Source organism: Pinus tabuliformis, chromosome 7, assembly GCF_031772625.1.
Source record: "Pinus tabuliformis cultivar Carrire ecotype Pingquan chromosome 7, CPIR1, whole genome shotgun sequence".
NCBI classification, from domain to species: domain Eukaryota; kingdom Viridiplantae; phylum Streptophyta; class Pinopsida; order Pinales; family Pinaceae; genus Pinus; species Pinus tabuliformis.
The window spans coordinates 37231597-37255754 of NC_142293.1; the positions used below are offsets into that span (position 1 = coordinate 37231597).

General features: G+C 38.4%; 1 protein-coding gene across 8 annotated transcripts in view; it reads right to left on the reverse strand.

Moving 5' to 3' along the window:
* LOC149245124 (uncharacterized) overlaps positions 1-23094 on the reverse strand; it is a 129366-nt gene extending 106272 nt beyond the window's left edge. For 3 of the 8 annotated variants that reach the window (XR_016266498.1, XR_016266497.1, XM_089457659.1), the window contains exons 1-4: positions 22400-23091; positions 22141-22300; positions 21848-21934; positions 20972-21099 (exon numbers count right to left, since the gene is read on the reverse strand). Coding sequence is in view for 6 of the 8 variants with exons in the window: in XM_089457659.1 (XP_089313785.1) it covers positions 20972-21099; positions 21848-21934; positions 22141-22300; positions 22400-22572 (548 nt within the window). In the remaining 2 variants the exon portion in view is untranslated. Of the gene's footprint in view, positions 1-20971; positions 21100-21847; positions 21935-22140; positions 22301-22399 lie in introns of all 8 variants that reach the window. The other 5 variants (XM_089457654.1, XM_089457653.1, XM_089457655.1 and 2 more) reach the window with 5 other exon arrangements.
* Between the last annotated feature and the right edge of the window lie 1064 nt (positions 23095-24158).

Sequence of the window (24158 nt, forward strand, 5' to 3'; positions counted from 1 at the left end):
CATGTGCCTTAGCCTCTCCACTAATTTTCGTGGCTAGAGCACATCCGATGCTACCCCAAATCAACAAAGGGAAGGTCTGGTCAAGGTCTAGGGTGGAGAGTCTCAAAGAATACTACTGAAAGGAAGAATTACTTTGGTTGGAGGGGTTTTGCCCTGGCATGTACCTACATCTTGTGTTCATTGTTTTACGTGTTGTTGTGTTTGGTAATTGCTTGATGAAATAAAGAAAGAAGATATAAAGAATCGTAATAATAAGAAACATCACAAGTAATTATCAAGATCAAGAAAATCTTTACTGCCTTTTTGATTTTCCAACATTGTATCAGAGCTATAATGAAGAAGGAAGAAAAAGGCAGATCCATTCATAGGCACTACCTCAAGGAAAGAGTCTATCATATTCAAGGAAGACGTCTAACTCAATTAAGGGTGAGAACAAGTTTGAAGGAGCATCTAACTTTAGATCCTAGAAGAAGAGGATTGACCTAATCCTCGAGAAGAACAAGGTGTTGGATTTGGTAAAAGGAAATGGAAAGAAGCCTATAAAAGAAGCCAGTGATGCCAATAAAGCTAAATTCAAGGATTTAGAATTGGTGGCTATGACTCTAATGGTAGAAGGGATAAAAGACAATTTTGTCCCATTCATAGCTAACATCGATCATGCTCAGGAGATGTATGAAGCCTTATCGAAGTTGTTCACTATTAAGAACATTGGTCAAGTAGCAAGTTTGAAGAATGAGCTGAGGAATACAAAAATGACTAAAGAAGATATTGTGGCAACCTTCTTTGTGAAGATAGCTAGACTCAGGGATGATCTTTTGGCCATCGATGAGATTGTTCCAGACAAAGAATTGGTGATCACTGCTATATTAGGATTGCCACCCTCTTGGGGTGCATTTGCTTCAGGTCTCAACAATTGGAAGGTAGCTCCAACCTTTGAAGAATTATTAACTGTGTGTAGTCAAGAAGAATTAAGGATCTCAATGGTTGCCAATCCTGAAGGAGTATCAAATGCTTATGTTGCTCATCATAAAGGAAAGAGATCGAAGGGACCAAGGAAGAAAGTTGACATGTCTAAGATAGAGTGCTATCAATGTCATAAGAAAGGTCACTACAAGAGTGATTGTCCCGAGAATCCAAGGAATAAGAAGAGAGGAAGAGATCAAGCCAACTTTGCTGAAGAAGGAGACTCAAAGAAAGTCAAGCCTAAAGAATCTGACATTAGGGACTTACACTATTAAGTCATTTGCTTTACATAACTTGTTTTATATGTTTTAGAATTTATAGGTTTTTAACATATCTTTGGAAAATACATTTTTGTATTGCTTTAAGTTTGTAGGTTTCCCTCAAGCTTTGGAGGGAGCTCCCAACAACTCTCAAAGATAAGTATCTCATGTCTTTTCAGTTTTGGGTTCATGTACTCATTTAGTTTTGATTATATTAAATACTAATCACCTTTCTCCCTTTGTTGTCTTGACTAGGGAAAAACATCTAAAAGAAGGAGGATCTCTCAAGACAAGGTTGGTCAAGAAACAAAGGTATGCTTTGAATACATTGATTGAAAGGATTATTCATTTGATGATCTATTACTAACTCTGTTATGACTAGTTGTATTGAATCTTAATGATTCTTGTTTGGGTGATTCATCTCTTGATAAATCTACCCACCCCACTCATATACTTGATAGACTATATAGAACCCTAGACAGGTTCTAGAAACCCTAACCGAAGGGTATGCAAGTGTGAATGTCTGAAACCCTAAACTGCTTAGGGATATTATGAAATGCTAGTTGAAGTTTTTATTGATGATGTCATGTTTGGGATTTTGATATGATTAAGAAATCCTAACATGTTAGGGATGAGTGATAAGGTCTAAAATCCCAGAACTTTTGAAGTTTTGGTAATATACGGTTTGTTGTGTTCTACATTGGAACCCTAGCACATTAGGGTTTGGTGGAATGTGTGTTCTACATTGGAACCCTACCTCATTAGGGTTTGGTGGAATGTGTGCTCTGCATTGGAACCCTAGCTTATCAGGGTTTGGTGGAATGTGTGAGCAAGTCCCTTAGATTGTCTTAGAATTGATCTACTTGGTATGTGTGTGTTTGTGTGATCAAACACTAGTATAATCGAAATGATTGTGGGTCTAACTCTTATTTGATATTAAGTTGGGTTTGACTAACACATGATATGAAATGTATTTTTCATGATCTATATGGATATGTCCTTTTGGTTGAAGTCCCAAGTTGATCTAGGTCAAATGTATTTGTGTTATTGGGCATATGATATGCTTATGTATGGTTATGAATTCCTAGATATGTGTGTTGACCTAGTCATTGATGGTCATGAGTCTTAGGATTTAATGAAGTCCTTGAATAATATTCTAGGATGATGATATTTGGAAATCTACGGTGTTATAGCTAAACCCTAGTGAAGTTAAAAATTGTCTAGTATGTGTGATATAACAATCTGAAATCTATTAGATGATTGTTGAAAATGGAATTATAGGGTTTTGTAGTTGAACCTTAGTCGAAGTAAAATCTCTGAAATATGATGATTTGAGATTTGTATAAGATTGTTGAGATTGTGAAATTGGAATTCTAGGGTTTTGGAGTTAAACCTTAGTTGAAGTAGAAATCTCTAATGACTATATGATAATTTGAGATTTGTGAAGAGATTGTTGAAATTTGAATTTTGGTTGAGTTCGATGATTGCTCAAAAATCTAGGGTTTGCAAACTAACCCTAGTGGTATATGGTCATGTTAGTGACTGTTTGATGGTTGATTCAAAATCTAGTGGTTAGAACTAACCCTAGTGGAAGCTAGTCAGGTTAATGACTAAGTTGTTATTGACTCTAATTGATTCTGTTGTATGAAATCTAGGATTTGTATGAAGACCTAGTGTGAAGTCTAACATATGTACTTTGAAAGATTGTTAGATGTTTTGTAGATCTATATTTGTGTGAATTGTTTCTAGGGTTTATTATATGTTGTAGTAAGGTATGTCATACCTTTTGAAGACACATTGAAACCCTAGATGGAATGAATGTTTTTATGAAGTAGTCTAGGGTGTATAACCAAGTCCCTAGCAAGATGTTGAAGAGTATATGTCTCTTATTTGTAACTGAGTTTGGGTATTTGATATGTATAAATATGAAATGATTTTGTGATTCTAATATGGCTAACATCATGCTTCTATAGTTTTGGTTGTACTTGCTATTAAAGTTGTGCAGGTATACAATCTTCAACTTGGTGAAGATGCTCATTGATGTGATAAGCATGATAAGGTTGATGATAACTCTAATGAAATGGTTGGAAGCCACGAAAGATTCTCCGATGTCGAAAAGAAGAAGTTGATCTCCCGGAGGAAGCATGAATAGAAGAGATCTCCCTAAGATTTGTGAAAATTTCTAAACTGAAATTCTATTACTGCAGTAACTGATTTATTTCACCTACTTAATATTCCCAATAAGTTATTTATGAAATCCCTTCAGTAAACATTAAAATAAATTCTACTGCAGATATCACATCATTATACAGAAATAAATATATGCACAAAAATCAATCACATCAACACAGTTATTTTTGGACAATTGTCCCCGAAAAAACCCAATGCGGGAAAATCGGTGCAGCAGAGGAGGGTTTTATTAATCTTCAGCAGCAATCGCTTTTACAAAAAAAATTACATAGACACTGGGAGAAAACACATGAGACTTTTTCTTCGAGACTTTCTGACACCCTAGAGATCTTCCCTTCTTTATTGCATCAGCCCTGCGTCATTCTGCATGGCTCTACGCAGCTCTGGTCCCTCTTTGCATCATCCCTACGTCTCCCTCAGCGCTCTCTCAAAGAGCATGCATCACTCCTTCTGAGCTCCCTGACTGCTGCTAATCCCCCCTCTTCCTCCACCCTGATACTCTCCCTCTAAAATCGATCTCCTCCTCTTTGAGACTGATTTTCCATGAGATATTGAATATCTGTTGGTTTGTTTCCAAATGACCCTCAAGTCTTCTCTTATACTTTTCTTGTTGAAGAATCAGTGGCCGAGATTAAGTCTCTAATCAACGGCTAAGATTAAAACAGACTTGATCCTCGTCTCTTAGAAGCTTCTCATCCTTATCCTTATTAATACCCATTAATATTTTTATTTTCCTAAGTTTAAACTTAGGAACTCATTAAAAATATTAATTATTTTAATCACTCCTCATCCGGATGGAATTTCTCAAAACGATTTCTAGGTCTTGGAGATCTCATGTGCCTTAGCCTCTCCACCAATTTTCACGGCTAGAGCACATCCGATGCTACCACAAATCAACACTCCCTCTTAGAGAGGAATGTGCTCTAGTACATGTGTTGATGTCTGGAGTGCTACCTTACATCATCTGCATTGTTGCTTCCTATACTGTTGCCCATGACACTGCTACATTTGTACTGCAACTCCCTCTCAATTTGTTGCATCATGCTGCCCATAGCACCACCACTGCTAACTATTGCACTGCATCACTTGATACTTGTCCATTTCTGCTACTGAAATGGATTCTTTACCATCCCCATCTTTTCCTTGAAATAAATGAACTTTGTTCTTCCTAGGGCCTTGGTGAGGATGTCTGCCACCTACTCTCCTATAGGAGTGTAGCTCAACTATACTGCTCCTCGTTGGACATAGTGTCTGACAAAGTGAAACCTAATATCAATGTGCTTCGAACGATCATAAAATATTGGATTCTCAGAGAGCTTGATGCAACTCTGATTATCACACATGACACTGGTCGCATCCATCCTTCTACTGAATAGGTTCACAACCAATTTTCTAAGCCATATGGCTTCGCACGAAGCTGTGCTAGCTGCCATATATTATGCTTCAGCTGAGATCAGAGCTACGAATTTCTATTTCCTACTGCACCAGGAAGTCATCCCTGATCCAACATTGAAACAGTACCCAGTGGCACTTTTCCGATCTACTGAACTTCCAGCCCAATCTGCATCAGTAAACCCACTTAGTCTAATGTCATTGCCTCTGGTGTACAATAGTCGATGCTCGACTGTTCCATGTATATACCTGAGAACATGTTTGGCTGCTGCCCAATGTGCCCTCTTAGGTTCCACCATGAACTGACTAAAGGTGTTGACAGCGTAACAAATGTCTGGCCTGGTATTGACCAGATACATCAGGGATCCTATTAGTTGCCTGTACAAGGTGGGATCAACATCTTTATCTTCTGATGCATCAATTTTCTTCCAGTTGGTGATCATTGGAGTAGCCATATGCCTACAATCCAAGGAAGATCTCACCCTTCTGCTGCCAACTTCCAACCCAAGGAAATAATACATCTATCCCAAATCCTTCATGTCGAATTTTGTGGCTAGATTCTTCTTGCAATCCTCGATGAGCCAGGATGATCCTGCCAGAAAGAGATCATCCACATATAATACTAGGACTAGAGGCTCATTCTCTACAACCAGATAATAGAGATTTGGATCTGCATCACTCTTGACAAACCCCATCTTCTACAAGTAGCCATCAATTCGACCATACCATGCTCTTGGTGCCTGTTTAAGCCCATACAAGGCTTTCTTTAATCTGCATACATGAGATTTATTCTCATGTGTCTCAAAGCCTTCTGGCTATTCAATGTATACTTTCTCTTCTATCACCCCGTTCAAGAATGTCATCTTGACATCCATCTGATGGATCTCCAACCCCATCTATGCTGTAAGAGATATCACGGTTCTAATAGATGTATACCTGGCTACTAGGGCGAAGGTCTCTTCGTAGTCTATTCCTTCCTTCTGAGCATACCCTTAGCCACAAACTTGGCTTTGTATTTCTCCACACTGTCGTCTGCAGCATATTTGATCTTGTAGATCCATCTCGAACCTACCACTGATCTGTCATGAGACCTAGGCACCACTTCCCAAACATCATTCGCCATTATAGAGTTGTATTCCTCCACCATCGCATCCATCCATACTTGATGTTGAACGACCTCCTAAAAACTGGAGGGTTCCCCAACCTGAGCTACTAAGGCCTAGTATTTGTCTGGTTGTCTTCGCTCCCTTTTACTATTTCTGGGTTCACCAATGAATTCTTATGCATCCCGTAGAATCTGTCAAAGTTCTCGACTCGTTCTTCCTCTAGTAGTAGGTGCATCTGTTAGCTCTTCCTCTTCCTATGATTCCTCCTATTCTGAAGAAGAATTTCTGGTACTAGCTTCTGCTGGTTGAATAGGTTTGACCAATGACTCATCTTTTCACTGCTCCTCGAAAGGCATTTCTCGAGATTTTCTGAAAGCTCTATCCTCCATGAACTTTACATCTCGTTGAACTACTACCTTCCCGCTCCCTGAAGATAAACTCTATATGCCTTAGCATTCTCGCTATATCCCACAAGATATCCTTTCTCTGCAGTTTGATCTAACTTCTTCCTCTTCTCCTCGGGTATACGACAATATGTTAAACTCCCAAATATCCTGAAATGACTAACTTCAGGTGTCTTCCCGGTGATGACTGCTCTAGAGTAATCTTGCCCAATGCCCTATGAGGAGTTCTATTCTGGGCATAGATTGCCATGCTGCATGCTTCTACCCACAGGAATTTTGACATATCCTGATCATACATCATTGCCCTAGCTACTTCCACAATAATCTTGTTCTTCCTTTCTACTACTCCATTCTGCTCTGGATTGTAGGGAGTTGTCCACTCTCTTCTGATGCCCTCCCTAGCGCAAAAATCAGTGAAGTCCTTGTCAACATACTCTCCACCATTGTTTGAGCGCAACACTTTTATCTTCTTTCCTGTCAGATTCTCCACTAGAGCCTTGAACTCTTTGAATCGACCGAAAACCTCATCTTTGGTTTTCAAAAAGTAGATCCAAGTCTTCCTGGAATGGTCATCAATGAAGGTGACGAAGTATTCGGCACCACTAAGAGCTTTTGTGGACATCGGTCCACAAATGTCTGAGTGTATCAATCCTAGTACACTCTTGGCCCTATTGTTACTTCTTGGAAACGCTGCTTTGGCATACTTGCCCAGAGCACACCCTCTGCATACATCATCTCGTTCAATACTAAGATCTGGAACTCCTGTTACAGTTTTTCTGAGAATTCTCAAAGCCCCATGGTGCAAATGTCCCATCCTTCTGTGCCATAGTTCATTCAAATCCTTGTCTCCATTACTGCCTATCAGTGCCATTGGTGATTCTAGCTGCAACCTGTACAACCTATTACTTCTGATTCCGATCTAGACCTTCTTTTTCCAACTCGGGTGTTTGACGTATACTTTCTCCTTAATGAAGAAAACATCATAGCCCTTGCTTTGAAGTTGAGATACGGAAAGTAAGTTCATCCCCAGTCCTGGCACATGCAGCACATTGGTAGCTCAGAACCGCTCTCCTATTTCTGTTTGAAAAAATATAGTACCTTTCCCTACTGGAGTACACTTTGCCTTATTCCCCGTGGTGATCTGAAAATTCATCCTCTCTTCCTGATAATCTGAAAAACATTCTTGGATTCCTGTCATATGCCAGGAAGCTCCACTATCTATATACCAAACCCCCGAGGAGGCAAAGATTACTACACAAGCAACTTCTTCTTCCAATCTAGAAGCCAACATAGAATAATCGTAATTTCTCTCTCTTGTGCATTCTTCTGAAAATCTGCACGACTCTCCTGGAGTGGATGTCTCTGCATCATGCTCTTGATCCATAATTGATTTTCCCTTCATGTCGCTGAATCTTTGCTCTAATACCATGTCAAAATTTCTAAACAGAAATTCTATTACTGCAGTAATTGATTTATTTCACCTACTTATTATTCCTAATAATTTATTTATGAAATCCCTTCAGTAAACATTAAAATAAATTCTACTGTAGATATCACATCATTATATAGAAATAAATATATGCACAAGAATCAATCACATCAACATAGTTATTTTTGGACAATTGTTCCCGGAAAAACCCAATGCGGTAAAACCAGTGCAGCAAAGGAGGGTTTTACTAATCTTCGGCAGCAATCACTTTTACAGAAAAATTTACATAGACACTGGGAGAAAACACTTGAGACTTTTTCTCCAAAACTTTCTGACACCCTGGAGATCTTCCTTTCTCTACTGCATCAGCCCTGCGTCATTCTGCGTGGCTCTGTGCAGCTCTGGTCCCTCTTTGCGTCATCTATGCGTCTCTTTGATCTGTGTCTCCCTCTGCGTTGTCTCTCAGAGTCCCTACGTCACTTCTTCTAAGCTCCCTGACTACTGCTAATCCCCCCTCTTCCTCCAACTTGCTACTCTCCCTCTGAAATCGACCTCCTTCTCTTTGAGAATCAATTTTTCTTGAGATACTGAGTATCTGCTGGTTTGTTTCCAAATGACCCTCAAGTCTTCTCTTATATTTTTCCTGTTGACGAATCAACAGCCGAGATTAAGTCTCTAATCAATGGCTAAGATTAAAACAGACTTGATCCTCGTCTCTTAGAAGCTTCTCATCCTTATCCTTATTAATACCCATTATTATTTTTATTTTCCTAAGTTTAGACTTAGGAACTCATTAAAAATATTAATTATTTTAATAACTCCTCATCCGGATGGAATTTCTCAAAACGATTTCTAGGTCTTGGAGATATCATGTGCCTTAGCCTCTCCACCAATTTTCATGGCTAGAGCACATCCGATGCTACCACAAATCAACAAGATTAAGAGGGAGTCCAGATGAAGAAATGCTTCCTGGTTGAAAGGGAGGGTATAGCTTGGTATTAATTGAAGAATGAATTTCAGAGGATGTGTTGCTACATGGAAAGTAGGAAGGAAAAACATATATGATTGAGGAATCTTCCCTCAAAGATTCAGTTGATAGTCCTACTATGGAAAGTTGAGAAGCAACATATGTTGCCTAGAAGACCCTGGAGGTTTGTATTTGATTATGTACATGTGAAAGTATATTATTGATTGGGGTTGTGTTTGTACAGGTGAATCTCTCGAAGGATTTGATAGCATTCTAGTTACCAATCAGTTTGATTGGGAGAGATTGGTTATTCTTGATCTGTTGGATCAAGGGGTGTTGAGGCTTTGTGAGTGAAGCATTGTCTCACAGGACATCTGGCCGGCACATTGTGTTGATGTCTAGAAGTTAGAAAGGTGGTGTTGATCAAAGAGTTATGTTTTGAATACATACCTGGATTTTTGGGTTAATGGTTAGCAAGTAAGCTTGAAGGTACCTAAAGGGGTTGAAAGCTTGAGTCCATCTTAGTCCCACCTGGATAGATTGCCGTGGACAAGAATCTAGTCCATGGCATTGCGGTGCCTAAACTATTGAGTGATTGTTTGGATAGATTGCCCTGGTCGGAATCTAGTCCATTGCATTGCGGTGCCTAAACTATTGAGTGATTGTTTGGATAGATTGCGCTGGTCAGGAATCTAGTCCATGGCATTGTGGTGCCTAAATTATTGAGTGACTGTTTGTATAGATTTCAAGAATCTATTCCATGGCATTGCGGTGCCTAAAGTTCTTCATGGTTCATATAGTTTGAGATCTTCCATTGTATATGTAGATTATGAATACCTCCCTAGTTAAGAGGGAGTGTTGGAAAATGTAACTATGTTCGGTCTTCAATAATGTACTTGAGTCATCATGTAATGTACTTGTCAAAAGAATAAAGAAAAGAATTTTTATTATTATTATTGTGACTTATTAAAGCATGGGTTTCATGTTTGGGTCACCATGTTTTAGGTCAAAGTCCCCATTGAGGACTTCTAGGATTTATTCTAAGTCTACAGAATTATTGTACATTTAAAGAGACCCTTTTTGGGCTTTTGAATCATGTAAAAAGGTTAAGTATTGAGTCAAATATGAATTATGGAACCTCCACACCATGTCGGCCTAAGGGAAGATCAAGTCAGCCTAAGACCCTATTCGACCCCACAAGAAGCCTATAAAAGGAAGGACATTGAATTCATTTGGAGTATCACTTCTCATCAAGTTTGAATTCTCTCTACTGGGCAGAAGTGCGAAAATCTTGTTGTTGGGCAGAAGTGCGAAGTGGGTAGCTAGGAAAGTCTATTGCCGAGAAGCTGAAGTGAATGCGAGTTTGGGTGAGTCTAAGGAGTCAAGGAAAATCGAAATTTTGGTGGTGGTCTCTCTCTATTTCATACTCTATATTGGAGATCAAGTCTTCCAAGTTGGATTGCTGCCAGAAGTTGTTAGTTGCTACAAGTTGCTACATAGTTGAAGTTGTTGGGAAGAGGTCAATCTTCTAGAGGCTGACTTGGTGTGGAGGGAAGGTCTGGTCAAGGTCTAGGGTGAAGAGTCTCAAAGAATACTATTGAAAGGAATAATTACTTTGATTGGGTTTTCCCATCGAGGGGGGGTTTTCCCTGGCATGTGCCTACACCTTGTGTTCATTGTTTTATGTGTTGCTGCTTTTGGTAATTGCTTGATGAACAAAAGAAAGAAGATATAAAGAATCGTAATAATAAGAAACATCACAAGTAATTATCAAGATCAAGAAAATCTTTACTGCTTTTCTGATTTTCCAACACCCAGGGCATCGTATGGTTGAATAGACAACTACTTGTAGTAGATGGGCATCGTGAAGAGCGAAGCAAACTCTAATCTGCATGATCTGATGGTTGGAGGTGAGCCACTCATCCTAGTGTTATATGTGGATGATGTCTTCTTGACAGGTTCATCAAGGTTCATAGAGAATTGCAAGAGCGGCCTAGCAGCAAAATTTTAGATGAAGGACTTGGGGCTAATGCATTACTTCCTAGGGTCCCTGAAAGTATGGCATGTGGACGGGGAGATCTTTCTTAGGCAAGGGAGATATACTATGGAAATCCTGAAGAGGTTCAGGATGCAGGACTGCAGAACTATGTCCACACCGATGATAACTAACTGGAGGAAGATAAATGCATCAGAAGACAAGGATGTGCACCAAACCTTGTATAGGTAGTTCATCTGTTCACTCATGTATCTAGTCAAAAGGAGGCTAGACATTTGTTTCGCAGTCAGCACTCTCAGTCAGTTTATGGTGGGGCCTAAGAGGTGCATTGGACAGCGGCAAGACATATATCAAGGTACTTGTGTGGCATAGTCGAGTATGGATTGAAGTATACTCAAGGTGATGGTGTCAAGTTATGTGGATATACAAATGCAAACTAGGCAGACAGTTAATGGACAGGAAATGCACCTCAAGGTGTTGCTTTAGTATTGGACCAGGGGTTGTCTCTTGGTGCAGTAGGAAACAGAAGTTGAAGTAGAAACACAAAGCCATATAACCATATGCACAGCAAATTAGCACACAAAAAAAAACTGGCGGAAAAGGCAGAGAGCCATCATGTGGTCTCTCATGCTCATGTAATTCACATTATTCAAAAAATTTAATAATACATTTAAATACATGAGTAAGTGGTCTTAAGATAGTGTGTCTATCTTAGACTCACTTGGTTGAGACAATTTCTCAACTTACACACTAATTTAGGAGAGCTAGTTGGAGAGAATCTCTCATCCAAACTAGACTCCTTAGTTTGAGGAATTCTCATGATTTTATTTATTTAATTTAATAATTGGATTTATTATTGATTTTTAAGAGAGTGAGGCTAACATTCCCCCCCTCAATGATAAATCCAAAACGAACAAGGAACCATCTTCCAAGTTCTCAAGTTGATCCTCAAAAAACATTTGCCTAAAAAACCGCCAAAGCTGGATGTTGAAGAAACTACAATATGAAGAGACCATGAGTCAGCTGCATGACTGATTCATCTCTGAATGTCGCTTGACAACTCCATCATGTGCCAAGCCACAAAAGGATCCAACTGTCCTTTGCTTGAAAACAACATCCGATGTCCACTAACACAATTTGATGAACGCCCACTGGAGTATTCACTGATGATGATCGCCCATTGGTTGATGGAGATGCCCACTGGCTGCTTCGCTGATGTTGTCAAGACTTTCAATCTAACAACCACTTGTCAATTTCATTGACATTTCCCCCCTTTGTCAGCTGAAAGGAGAGGCAATCTTCTCCAAAATATATCTGAACTCCCCCCTGTAGGTGGAGGAGTATTTCACTGGTGTACTCCCCCGTTCAACTGCACGAGAGTACCATCTTCATTTGACTGTTGGCTGCAATATGTGTGAGTGAATCCGATTGTAAAACTTGGACAATCTTCTGGCTGTGGATGACCATTCCCAGGGATCAATCCATGAATAATTTATCTTCAATCTGGCTGACTGTCGTTGGTTGCAGCATTTCTCTGATGTATGATTTGACTTGCCGCAATGGCTACAAGGATGGAGATCAAAACACTGATCTTCCAAATGACCGATTCTTTGACAATGAGAACATTTCGACTTGTTTGCAACTTGAGTTTGTATGCATTTTTGTTTGTCTGCAACTTCAATTTGTGTGCACTGACGTCGGTCTGCAAGTTGCTGAGAACTTGCTGAGGTGATTTGTTCAAGTAATCCAGCACTGACGAACTGAATGGGCTTTGAATAATCAGGGATATGTAAGTTGTTGTTATCTTTGACATATCCTAAGCCGCGTCAATTTCGATTACTTTGAATTTCTTCCCATGGCTTGATGATTGGTTTGGAAGAAAGTTCAACGGGAACAACTTCAGCACTTGACGCTGGTTGGATGAATGAAGTCGAATGATCAGCTGTCTCTGGATTGGTCAAAGACTTCGAAGCAGCACGTTTCTCTTGCAACTCATTTCTTCTGCAGTTGCGACTCCAGTTGAAGGAACTCAATCGTTTCATGTGCATGTTGAATATGCACTTGAATGTTAGCGAGAGTGGTTTTGCTAATGTGCACCATGTCACCGGCTGATGATAACATTAAATTGTTAATAATTTGAGACAGCTGAATGTGTGTCGCCATGTTGCCTTGCTTACTTTGAAGTCAGGCTCGCTTGTCGTAGAAGTCGTGCTTGAAAACAAATTGCTCAATTGAGTTGATCACTGAAATGACACGCTCGCTTGTACTGGTTGTTGATTGCTGATGCTTTTAAACACTTGCTTGAACTGCTAATTGTGCGCTCGCTTGATGACGATCACTTTGATTGAATGAAACATTATGAATGATTTAATGAACTTTACACAGGCTTGGTTGTTGTGCGTTGAATTGTTGTACTTGATTTGGTTACTTGACACGCTCGCTTGATCTTAGGGCGCTTGTTGTAGACACATGCTTGTTTTGATGCTTACTTGAAGATTAGAGTCCACGCTCGTTTGAAGATGATTGCTTGCTTGATTATGTGCTTGAACTTGCTTGATTGTTTTATGCATACTTGAATGAAATACTCACGCTTCCTTGCTTGATTGTTTTATGAACACGTTTGCTTGCTTGATTGTACTTGCTTGAAATACTTGTTGTCTTGAACTCTTGTGTGATTACTGCACTTAGTGATGCACTGAATGTGCTAAAAAAAATGATGGGTGTCGAACACTGTCGAAAATGCACCCAAATGATAAATGTTCAAGTGACAACTAACTTGACTTAATGTATGCACTGTAACAAATCAAATGAGGGTGTCGGTTACAACCGAAAATGCACCCGGACAATTCAGTTTAAAACAGGTTTATTTGCAAGTGAAACAAAAGTGTTGTTGATGTCATTAGGCTTGAAGTGCTTGATTTGTAGCGTCCTTAACTTGATGGCGTGAATTAGCTGTTGTGAAATGTTGTTGCAGAATATTACTTTTATCAAGTCGATGATGTGACGCTTTGTGCTTATGAACTTAATTGATTATGGGAGCTTTGATTTCAAGAGCTTGATCGATGACTTGTATATGTAAACTTTCTTATGTGCATGTAGTTGTTTTGTTTAAGCATAATAAAGAGAGTGTTTTACAAATTCGACTCAAATCATGCAAGCACATTCACGACATAGAGTGTACCTATGATCCCCTTCTTCAATTTCGGGCGGATCTAGGACACGATCACCACAAAAAGAGATGTTTTTATTAACCTTCAATATACATCATCATGACAATGGCTTTAGTGAGGCGTCTCAAGCGCAAACTGAGAACTCCTTGGCATCAAATTGTCTTCAAAAACTGACTCAATAAAGCTTTCTTCAAAATACAACAATGAGCTTCCCTTTTAAAAAGCTTCACTTATCACTCCAAATACAAAAATAAATTTACCTTATCACTCCAAAAACAAAAAATTCACTTATGATTTTCACAAAAGCACTTATGACTCCATTACATAAAAAAATCTTTCATAACCTTATCTCTCCAAAATCTTCATAAAAACTCTACTTTATCATCCCACTTAAAAAGGAATGTATCATCCTTTTATGATATCACTTTATAAAAGGTGAATTCATGTTTAATTCCAAACTAAACTTTTAAGTTTAATGCATAAAGTAAATTCTCACCATTCACTCGTGAGAAGTCAAACCTTGAATTTCGCATTGACAAAGAGTTTTGTAGCAGAGTAGCCGAGTTGTTTGACTGGGAAATGCAAATCTAGTTATATTTTTTTTGTGTGGGGTACGTACATCAAGCAGAAGCTGAGCTACGAGTTAAGGAGAGGCATATCTACTCCCAAATTGACAGAGTTGTCATCTCTTTGTTGCCTGTGTGCTCTGGAAGTGACAGAAAGAAGTAGGCCTCTGGTACGAGTTCAGTCTATTGCCACTCATTCTTGGGCTGCGTACCATCTCAAGCACCAAAACTGGATTATTCTGTGGTGTATTAAAGCTGCATATACAGGGATGACGTTGAAGAAGAAGAGCAGAATAACTAGGACCAAGTCTAGGGACCAAATCGAGTTAAATATCAGTCCATCTTGCTGGTTGGACGTGGAAGTTGCTGGTGCAATACATAGAGAACCTACAGGAGCGCAAAAAGAGAAGCTGGATTTTGAAACGTAAACTGGGAATGTCTATGCAATGAAAGAGTTGAAGGAAAAGAGGAATCTTCTCTTGCCGAGGTAGACAGTAATTGCATAGTTAATTAAATAACATCAAAATGGCTTCACCGTTGGAAAAAATCTAAAATACGTTTTGGATATGCATGGGCGTTTGAACACATCAACCACACCAAAGCGCACTCAACAGGAGCAGCTTTCACATTGGCAAAGGAATAGGCGCATGCTGGCTTATTCAACTGTTGGTACACCAGACTACATTGCCCCGGACCAGTTAATTACCCTCTGAAAATGGATGACATTAATGCTAAAAACGATGACTATTCTGATAACCACAAGTCACTACTAGAAGAAGAAGTAGAACAACCCGCAGTAACAGGAGGAGAAGGAGATTCAGGGTTTGAGGACTACGTGGACATAGATAGAAGCAAAGTTGTAACTGACATTGGTCTCGAAGATCAGCCCTCGGTCACATTACATTCGCCCCCAGCTAAAACGCCCGTGGATCATAACGATCTTATTACCGATGGATCCAGCACAGAGCCGAACCGTGAGGCCACATTTGAAAAGGGTACTGCAATGGTTGGAAGCTTTGATACCAATTTCTTTCTGGATCTAAATCTACAGATCCTCCTCTCGTGCAATAGTCCGCTCACTTGAGATTACACCTCTACACAGATTACAATGAAGAAACATACCATTGTTTACTCACTTACTCTCTCACTCCTAAAGAGCAAACCAGAAGCTTCGATACCACATGAAATAGAATCACAAAGCCATATAACCATATGCACAGCAAATTAACACACAAAAAAAAACTGGCAGAAAAGGCAGAGAGCCATCATGTGGTCTCTCATGCTCATGTAATTCACATTATTCAAAAAATTTAATAATACATTTAAATACATGAGTAAGTGGTCTTAAGATAGTGCGTCTATCTTAGACTCACTTGGTTGAGCCAATTTCTCAACTTACACACTAATTTAGGAGAGCTAGTTGGAGAGAATCTCTCATCCAAACTAGACTCCTTAGTTTGAGGAATTCTCATGATTTTATTTATTTCATTTAATAATTGGATTTATTATTGATTTTTAATAAAGTGAGGCTAACAAAAGTTTGTGGCACTGAATTCTGTAGTGGCAGAATACATGGCAGCTAGCATGGTTACATGTGAAGCTATTTTGCTTGCTAGTGACTTTGTTTGGTCAGAGGACGAAGTTGACCAGTATCTACTGCTATAATCAATGTTGCATTAGGCTCTCTGGGAATCCAGTGTTCCATTATAGGTCAAAGCTTATTGACATACAGTACCACTTCATCAGATATTGCTTGCAGTGTGGATCAATCTGCTACATCATGTTCCCACAGATCAACGGGTAGCTGAGTCACTGATATACTCACGAAATCCTTAGTAGGGCAAAGTTTGTCTACTTTAGGGAGCAATTGGGAGTAGTGGAGAACACCAACTTTGCTAAGAGGGAGTGATAGTTTTTGTTTGGGGTAGTAGCAGACAAGTGTTCTAGTCTCTATGGTGTTTAAGATGCTAAGGAACACAAGAACTCTTAAACCCAAAAAAGGTTTCACAAGAAAAGACTTAGAGACACCTCAATTAAATTAATTAGCCAATAATTAAATATTTCCTAAGTCTAACTGAGGAAAACTAGTTAATTAAAGTGAATTAATTGAGGGAGTTTAATTTTTCTCTAGAGACTTCCAGAAAAGTTAATTGACGAAGTCAAGATAATCTTAGCCATCAGTTGAGATGTGATCATGGCAGTTGAGACTTAGAGGGATTATAATAGTAGGTCAAAGGGTTGGGAGAAGACACAATTTATTGAGTGAAAAGTTCAACTTACCCAGTTGCAGTGTTCAACAAGGGCGCAATTGAAGCTAGGGAAGCATCAGAGGCAAGGGTTTCAACAATGAGAATTCTTGGAGACATTATTAGGAGGTTTTCCAGTGATCTAGAGTCAAGACAAGAGGTCAAGTTTACCAACAAAGGAGGCTGATTCAACCAATGCAAGTCACCAATTTCCCCAGTGCGAGTTACAGGAGTAGCATTTCATTTCCAGTTGCCAGAATAGGAGCTAGAAGGAAGAGTGAATTTCTCCAAGAGGCAGAGGGAGGTAGATTAACTTGCGGGGAAGGGTTCCCAGGGTTGTGTGAATTTATCTGAGGTTGCAGTGCGCATTTTTCGACAGAAGTGTGAGTGTCGGGAAGGAGTGTGAGTAGGCAAAAGTAGGCCAGATCAATTTGCTGGAGGGAGAAGGGTTTTCCCAGATATTTTTCAATGAGATAAAATTGTCGGCGCTTTGCCAAAAAGGAATGCAATTGTAATTCTTTATTTGCTGAAGATAATAATAAAACCTTCATTCGCTACATTGGTTTTCCCTTCGGGGTTTTTCCAGGAACATTTGTCCAAAAATAACGATGTCAGTTTTTTATGTGGGCGCATTATTTTCTTAGTTCCATATTTTATCTTTTGTAGCGTATTTTATTTGGGAAGATTGCAAATGATTCAATCTTTATTTGTCAAATTACAAATGTGGAAATTTCACAGACTTTAGCTATTTATTTGGGATATTTGCCACTTAGATATGCTTTCTTTCTTGCTTTATCTTTCCATATTAGAGGCTTAATTGTAAAGGACTGCTCCACATATTATGTTATGAGTTTTTCTATAACCACTAACTTGTTGGTCAAACAAATTAAAACTTGTTATTTTTTCAATCATCTATTGCAAATTTATAGGTCTGGATAATAGGTGCACTCACTAGGGACACTCCCCTAAGGTTGGCAAGCACTAGCCCAAAGGGATAGGAGGATTTTCTAGTGACACATAGGGCAGATTTTCCTATATGTTTGTTAGTTCTTGCGACTAATTTTAGAAGTTTATATTGGCTCTAAGGGCATAAAATTAGTGCTAACATAGTCGCCACTGTTGATAGTCATTGAATCAAAATCCACAGAGCCAAGGAAGGTGTAGGAATGACTGACAAAGGATTAGCATCCAACCAACTAGTGTAGAAGTTGATTGGTCTACAACCATAAGCGTGGATGTTGAACCTAGTCATCAAGAACAAAGAAGGTTGTGGTTAGGCAACAGAGAGTGGATAGGAAATGCCTAGGGATTGTGGTTATAGGACATTGAGCCATTGAGGGTGGCTCAGTTCAGTAACAAAATGTGGGTCCATCTGCCAAAGGAAAAGGCGCAGGGCCAAAGCTGCCATCGTTGGTTGAGAGGCAATTGAAACAACAATTCAAGAAGCGACACTACCCAGTGTTGAGTGTGCCAAGGAAGGAGCTTACAACATAGGAAAGCCTATCGGCTCTAGTAGTAGACAGGACTTGCACCAGGAAAAGAAGAGTGGTTGCAATATCACTGCTCCAAACAAAGCAACCATAGGTTGTGTGTTGAGGGGAAGGAAAATATTTTTTCGCATGCAAGATCAAGATCAGGGTTATAGAGAACTGTGCCAAGGGTGTTGTGAGGAGACAACACAGAGGATCATGCCACGGGCAGAGTGTCACACTGGGCATGACCGAGTATTTGTGGGATGCAGTAGCCAATAAGTGGTTGTGGGAGGAGTTATTAAACATGCTCGTTGGGTAGAGGATTTGCCATGATAGGCATGAGCCAATAGTGGTCGACAGAGTTGGTAACAATTAGCAAGGTCAGGCAATAGAGGCCATATGCAGTGTATGAGTTTACCATGTTTTTTGTAGTATTGGCAAAGTTCAACAACCCTCGGAGGGGGAGAGGGAGACTGTACTAATTGAGGGATTGTAGATTTTGTGGGTGTCTTAAAGGACTAAGATAGACCCACAAGGAAGATCTTAGTAGATATATAAACCAATAGTAGTGCTAGAAGGACTTAGCACAAGAGCATTGTAGTTGTTTGGCAGTCTAAAAGATTGGTTCTCAAAGATGCATGGGAGTTTGGTGCTAATACCAAAATTGCAATGAAGGGGGTTAGAATAGTGATATTCTAGCTCAAGTCAAGAGGCAAGTGAGAAGTGAAGGACGTGCTATGGGTGCCAAAACTCAAGTGGAGTTTGCTCTTAATCTCTACGATAAAGAAGAGGGGATTTGGTGTAGCATTTCAAGATGGACATGCACTGATCAAACCCATGGGATCTAAATTTTACGAGAGCTACATCATTGGAGCTAGAAAGAGAAACTTGTATAAGCTAAAGGGCTAGCTTATTCAAGCAATGGAAAGAAGTAAAGCAATGATAGAGATCAAGGAGTTGGAAGCTCTAAAGGTTGAGCAGTTCACAGAGAATGAGCCTTTAGGTCCAAGTGAGGAGGAACGATCAACAAATCCCTCCAAGTATGTTAAGAAGGTCTCTTGGTATGAGATGACATTACAAAATGTTTAGGAACAAGAAGCTTCTAGGAACAAGTCCAAAAGGAGTAAGTCTTTGAGGATGATGCCAAACCAAGTGGAAGAGAAGGCTTCCAATTCAGAGGGAGCAACAATGGAAACAGATACAGTTCGAGGATCAGAGCCAGTTCCAAGGGGTAAAAGTACCTCCCTCGCTCAGAGGGAGTGTTGATGTTTATAGCTCAGGCATATACATTTGTACATGCCTAAGTGTCTAGGCATGCAAAAGTTGCCCAAAGTCTCCTTAGGACACTTGCTCAACTATGAGTAAGTTAGTATTGTAGCTTAGCCTAAGTCTATCTTAGAAAAAGTACATAATTAATTATGTAAGCTATTGAGCTAAAGAAACATAGTAAAAGTAAAGTATTTACTTTAGTGATTATGTTTTTAATCTCAACTGTTGAACTCAAGTGAGTCAAGATTTAATCTTGGTCATCAATCACTTTGGTGATTAGGGTTATGGATTTACCTCAATGTAAAGTTATAAAAGCATAGCTAAGGAGAGGCGAACGACACAACATACAGTAGCACAAGACATTGAGAGAGGCATCTCAATGGTAAGTGGAGAAGGACTTCCATTCTAGTGTGGCAGGTCTGAGGAAGGTGCAAGGATGCAACATAAGAGATCCAGATTAGCCAAGGAGATAAAGGACAGATTTAGGGCCTGATCAGCTAGATCAAATCTAGGGTATGTTTAACTATAAATTTCACAGTTGGACCGTTATCCAAGGACAAGAGCCCAAGTAGGTTTTGATTTAATGAAGAATTGACTTGATTGGGCAGAATCTATATGTGTCACATGTGATTGAGATTGGTTGTGTAATATTTTGCTTCCACTGTATAATTGTGTTAAGAACCTAGTTGTGCATTTATTCAGTAAATCTGTAATCTACAAGGTTAATAAAGTGTCAGGTGCTAGGTTCAGAAATTAACAAACAACACAACACTGTGTTTTATATGGTTAATCCAAAACTCACGGAAAGGGTAGACAATTGTGGGAAGTGTGAATAGTTGGAGAAGTTTGTGGGTGTACAATCTATATTTTGGAAACAAAAACCTTTTGGATTTTTGGAATGAGGTTTTAGGCAATAGAAAATACAAAACTGACTATTGGACATAAAATACACAGATTAATCCTCTAATCATCTAGCTGGGCATTAAATATGTAAGCCAGAATCCTAGGATAGCTTAATGGATAGATTCATGTAGCATATCACAGGAAATATAAATTGTAAATCAAACCTTAAATTAGTATGATGGGCATGGAGGATGTGGATCAATTCTCAAAAATGAGAATATTGGGCATGGGATAAGACCATACAAATCGGAATTTCAAATTGTTTAAAGTGAACTTGGGATAAGGAGATGCATCTCCAGGATAGCAAGACCTAGGGATGCGCCTTCTAGGGTTGGAACTCATGCCTCGGCAACATGGATTTTCAATCATCGCTGTTCATCTGCTCGGTATGTTGCATAGCAGTCTTTATAACCTGGGGCATTCTCCATTCATATGCAAGGGTTGACAATATATTGCTTCTTTCTGGCACTTGACCTCTTCTTCCTCATGGAAATGAGTAAATAAAAAACCACGTATTTCCTGTAGATCACTTTAAGTAATTCTAACAACTTTTGCTACTACGTTTATCTGAATATCATCATATGTGAATTCCTAACAGTACCAGAGACAGAAAAATGAGAGGAAGAAAATCAACTTACTTCTGTACCTCCTGACCAATCTTGTAGAATAGAAGCAACTCACCACTGGGATGTCTGAAGAAAACTGGATTCCACATTGGAACATCAGGTTCTTCATCTCCCAGCTCTGGAGCATGCCAGGTACCATTCTGCAGAGGAGTATACCATGGTGTTCAAAACCTAATAATTTACCCCTGCTATCATGCAAGAGACTAATCGAAGAGATAAGTAAATACAGAACTCAGTTACAAAATTAATCAACATGCTGAGAGAAAATGCAGTGGGAGAATCATTCTTCACAAAAATGTTTCGTACTTTCCAATAAAAAAATGTAGAGAAAGAAATACCATATTCATCATTATTTTTCCATCAGTAGAAGTTTACAGCAAAAGGATAAGATATTAGAACAATCCTATTATTGCTGTATGTGTTTATTTAGTTGCTTCACCAGTAGGTTTCGGGTGACACTATCTGCTTAAGGAGGTCTCTGCCTAATGAACCCTTGCCAGTTGCCACAGGGTCTTTCATAGTGCATCATATTCTGCATGTATATATATTTGAAGCAACTCGGAAACAAAATATGAACCTATCTATGATACATTGGCTATACACATCAAACACAGACCATGATACCATATGTGGTGTTTACTCAACAATGAGAAATGGGATCTTCTTGTCACTTAGGAAATACGATTTATATCAGTTCTCATTTTGGTGGGTATTGAAAAACAAGAGGTATTGTGCCTAGCATAAATCCAAAAATTGATATCCTGGAATGCATGTCTGCCTCAAGCTTGAGGCAACCGTAACTCAGCAATGTCATTTGATTCAATGACTGATAAATGACCTATGTTCATCGTATGTGCTGAAAGATAACCAATTTACAACATTACTCACCGTGTAATTCTGCAACCATATCTTCACATCTGGAGCACCCTCCTGCGTTCCTCCAAAATATGTAACTAGTAGACGGTTGGGCTCAACCTATGAAACCAGCCCATGATCACTTAGTCAGATCTGGAAAGAATGTTAGCTGGTATCCTGTTTGTAGGCATTAAATTGATAATGCATAGCAGATGCTTCATAGACAGATTCATTATAAAATGTAATCGGAAAGGAATGCTAATGAAACAAATGGTACGAAGAGACTAAACAGAGTATAGAAAATAAATTTATGAATGCATTCTCACCTCAACAACGTTAGACGCATGGCAACTATTGAAAGGAGCAGCGTGCTCCACAAATGTAAAGGTTTCTTTTACAACAGCTTGATTAGTGGGATATGAAGGATCCTTTTCTCTGGTTGCAAATTTGTCAATTCTGTATGAGAATTTTTTGTTGATATTCCTTCTTCATGGCAACTTTAGAAGTCAAATAAAATATAGAAAAATGTGAAATTTAAAACAGATTTCTTCCACTCCAATTCTAGTCGGATGAAATACTACTCACTGTTTCCAGGCTTTTCTGCTGGAAAAAAGGCTCCTCCTTGCAGAATCTATGATATTTTGGCTGTAGTTACTCTGTGGAAACCAAGTGTCAATGTAACAAACAAAAACAGACAAATTGAGACCAAGAAGAAGGATTGTTAATGCCCCCCGCTTATTGAACTGTGATCCCAACATGGCTCCTAGTCCTGTAGAAGGCCTGTCTGGAAAATTAAAGCAGTATGTTGTGAGACTAAGTGTACGGCTGAAGTAAAATAAGAGAAAGATCTCGCAAGAGAACGAATGAATTGATTCTCAGAACTGTGCGGTCTATATATGTCTTTTCATCTCCCACTTAATGCTTCCTTGTTCCATGTCTATATAGACACTCTGCATAAATTTTAAAGTTCATCCTGGGTATACCTGAGGCAGCTCTGTTCAGAGAAGGTCTTGGTCAATCTTTACACACGAGAGTTGTCACCTAGAATCCAACCTGTACAGAGGATTTGTTGTGGAGTGTCCTACCTAATATGCTGAGTCTTTTGTTTTACACCCGCTGGAGTATTTCTAATACCACAGTGTCCTTTGTTTTTCACGGCGCACGCGATGGAGTATTTCTCCAGGGCCAATATTTTCATTTCCGCACTGAACTACCTACTATTTAAATCTCCCCAGTCTGTAGTCATGGATTATATTGAGCAATAAATATATTTATATATATCCAACAAAAACATTTATGTCGGGTATATTTTAATGCTGTTTTACCGAGGGGCAGAGAAAATTATACGCAAGGAATCATCATAGATTATGATAGGATTTATCCATTCGATACGGAAAAAAGATCTACAGTATCAAATTTTATACCCAAAAACGGGAAATACATATTTTACCATAATAGAATTTACCATTCTAGGTCATACTTTCATATTAACTGGAAACTTACCATTCTCTGAGATATTTTCATATTCTCTACCATATTTTGATATGGGATTAGTTGGTTTTAGCAATTGCAATTTTTTAAACTAAAGTTTACTATATACTTTTTTATATAAAAATTATTGTTTTTTATTTTTTTAATATGTAATTATTGGTTAATTATATTTTAATATAGAATTAGTTGTTCTATTTCTATTTTTTTAATATGAAATTTTTAGTTTCTATATTTTAATATAGGGTTAGTTGTTTGTAGCAATATAGAGTTTAAAATTATAAAAAAATTATTATTTGTTTTAATATGAAATTTTTGGTTACAGAATTTTAATATAAAATTAGTTTTAATTGTTTTTAGCAGCTGTAATTTTTTTATATAAAGTTTACTGTGTTTATAAATTTTTTTGATATAATTTTTTTTTTAATCTGAAAATTTGTTACCATATTTTAACATAGAATTAGTGGTCAACTGCAATTTTTTTATAATTTTTTTTATCTAAAAAATATTTTTTTATTGTTTTTATATTTTTTATATAAAAATCTTATTTTTTATTTTTTTAATATAATTTTTTTATTAACCGATAATCCAACTAATATATCAAACTAGAGGGAATTGGTTAATTTAAGAATTTTTTGGCCAACATTGCCTAACTTGGTAACTATGCTTTTAACCAAAGTGATGGAGAGAAACATATTATATTATTATGGAAAGCTGGGAAACAAAGTAATTACTATCTCTAACCAAAGAGAGGTGGGGTATTACAAAAATTATTTAATAATTTTATATTCAAATCCATTTAAGAATCTGGTATTGAAATGGTTGCATAAAAATTTTAAATCAGGTAACATTTTAT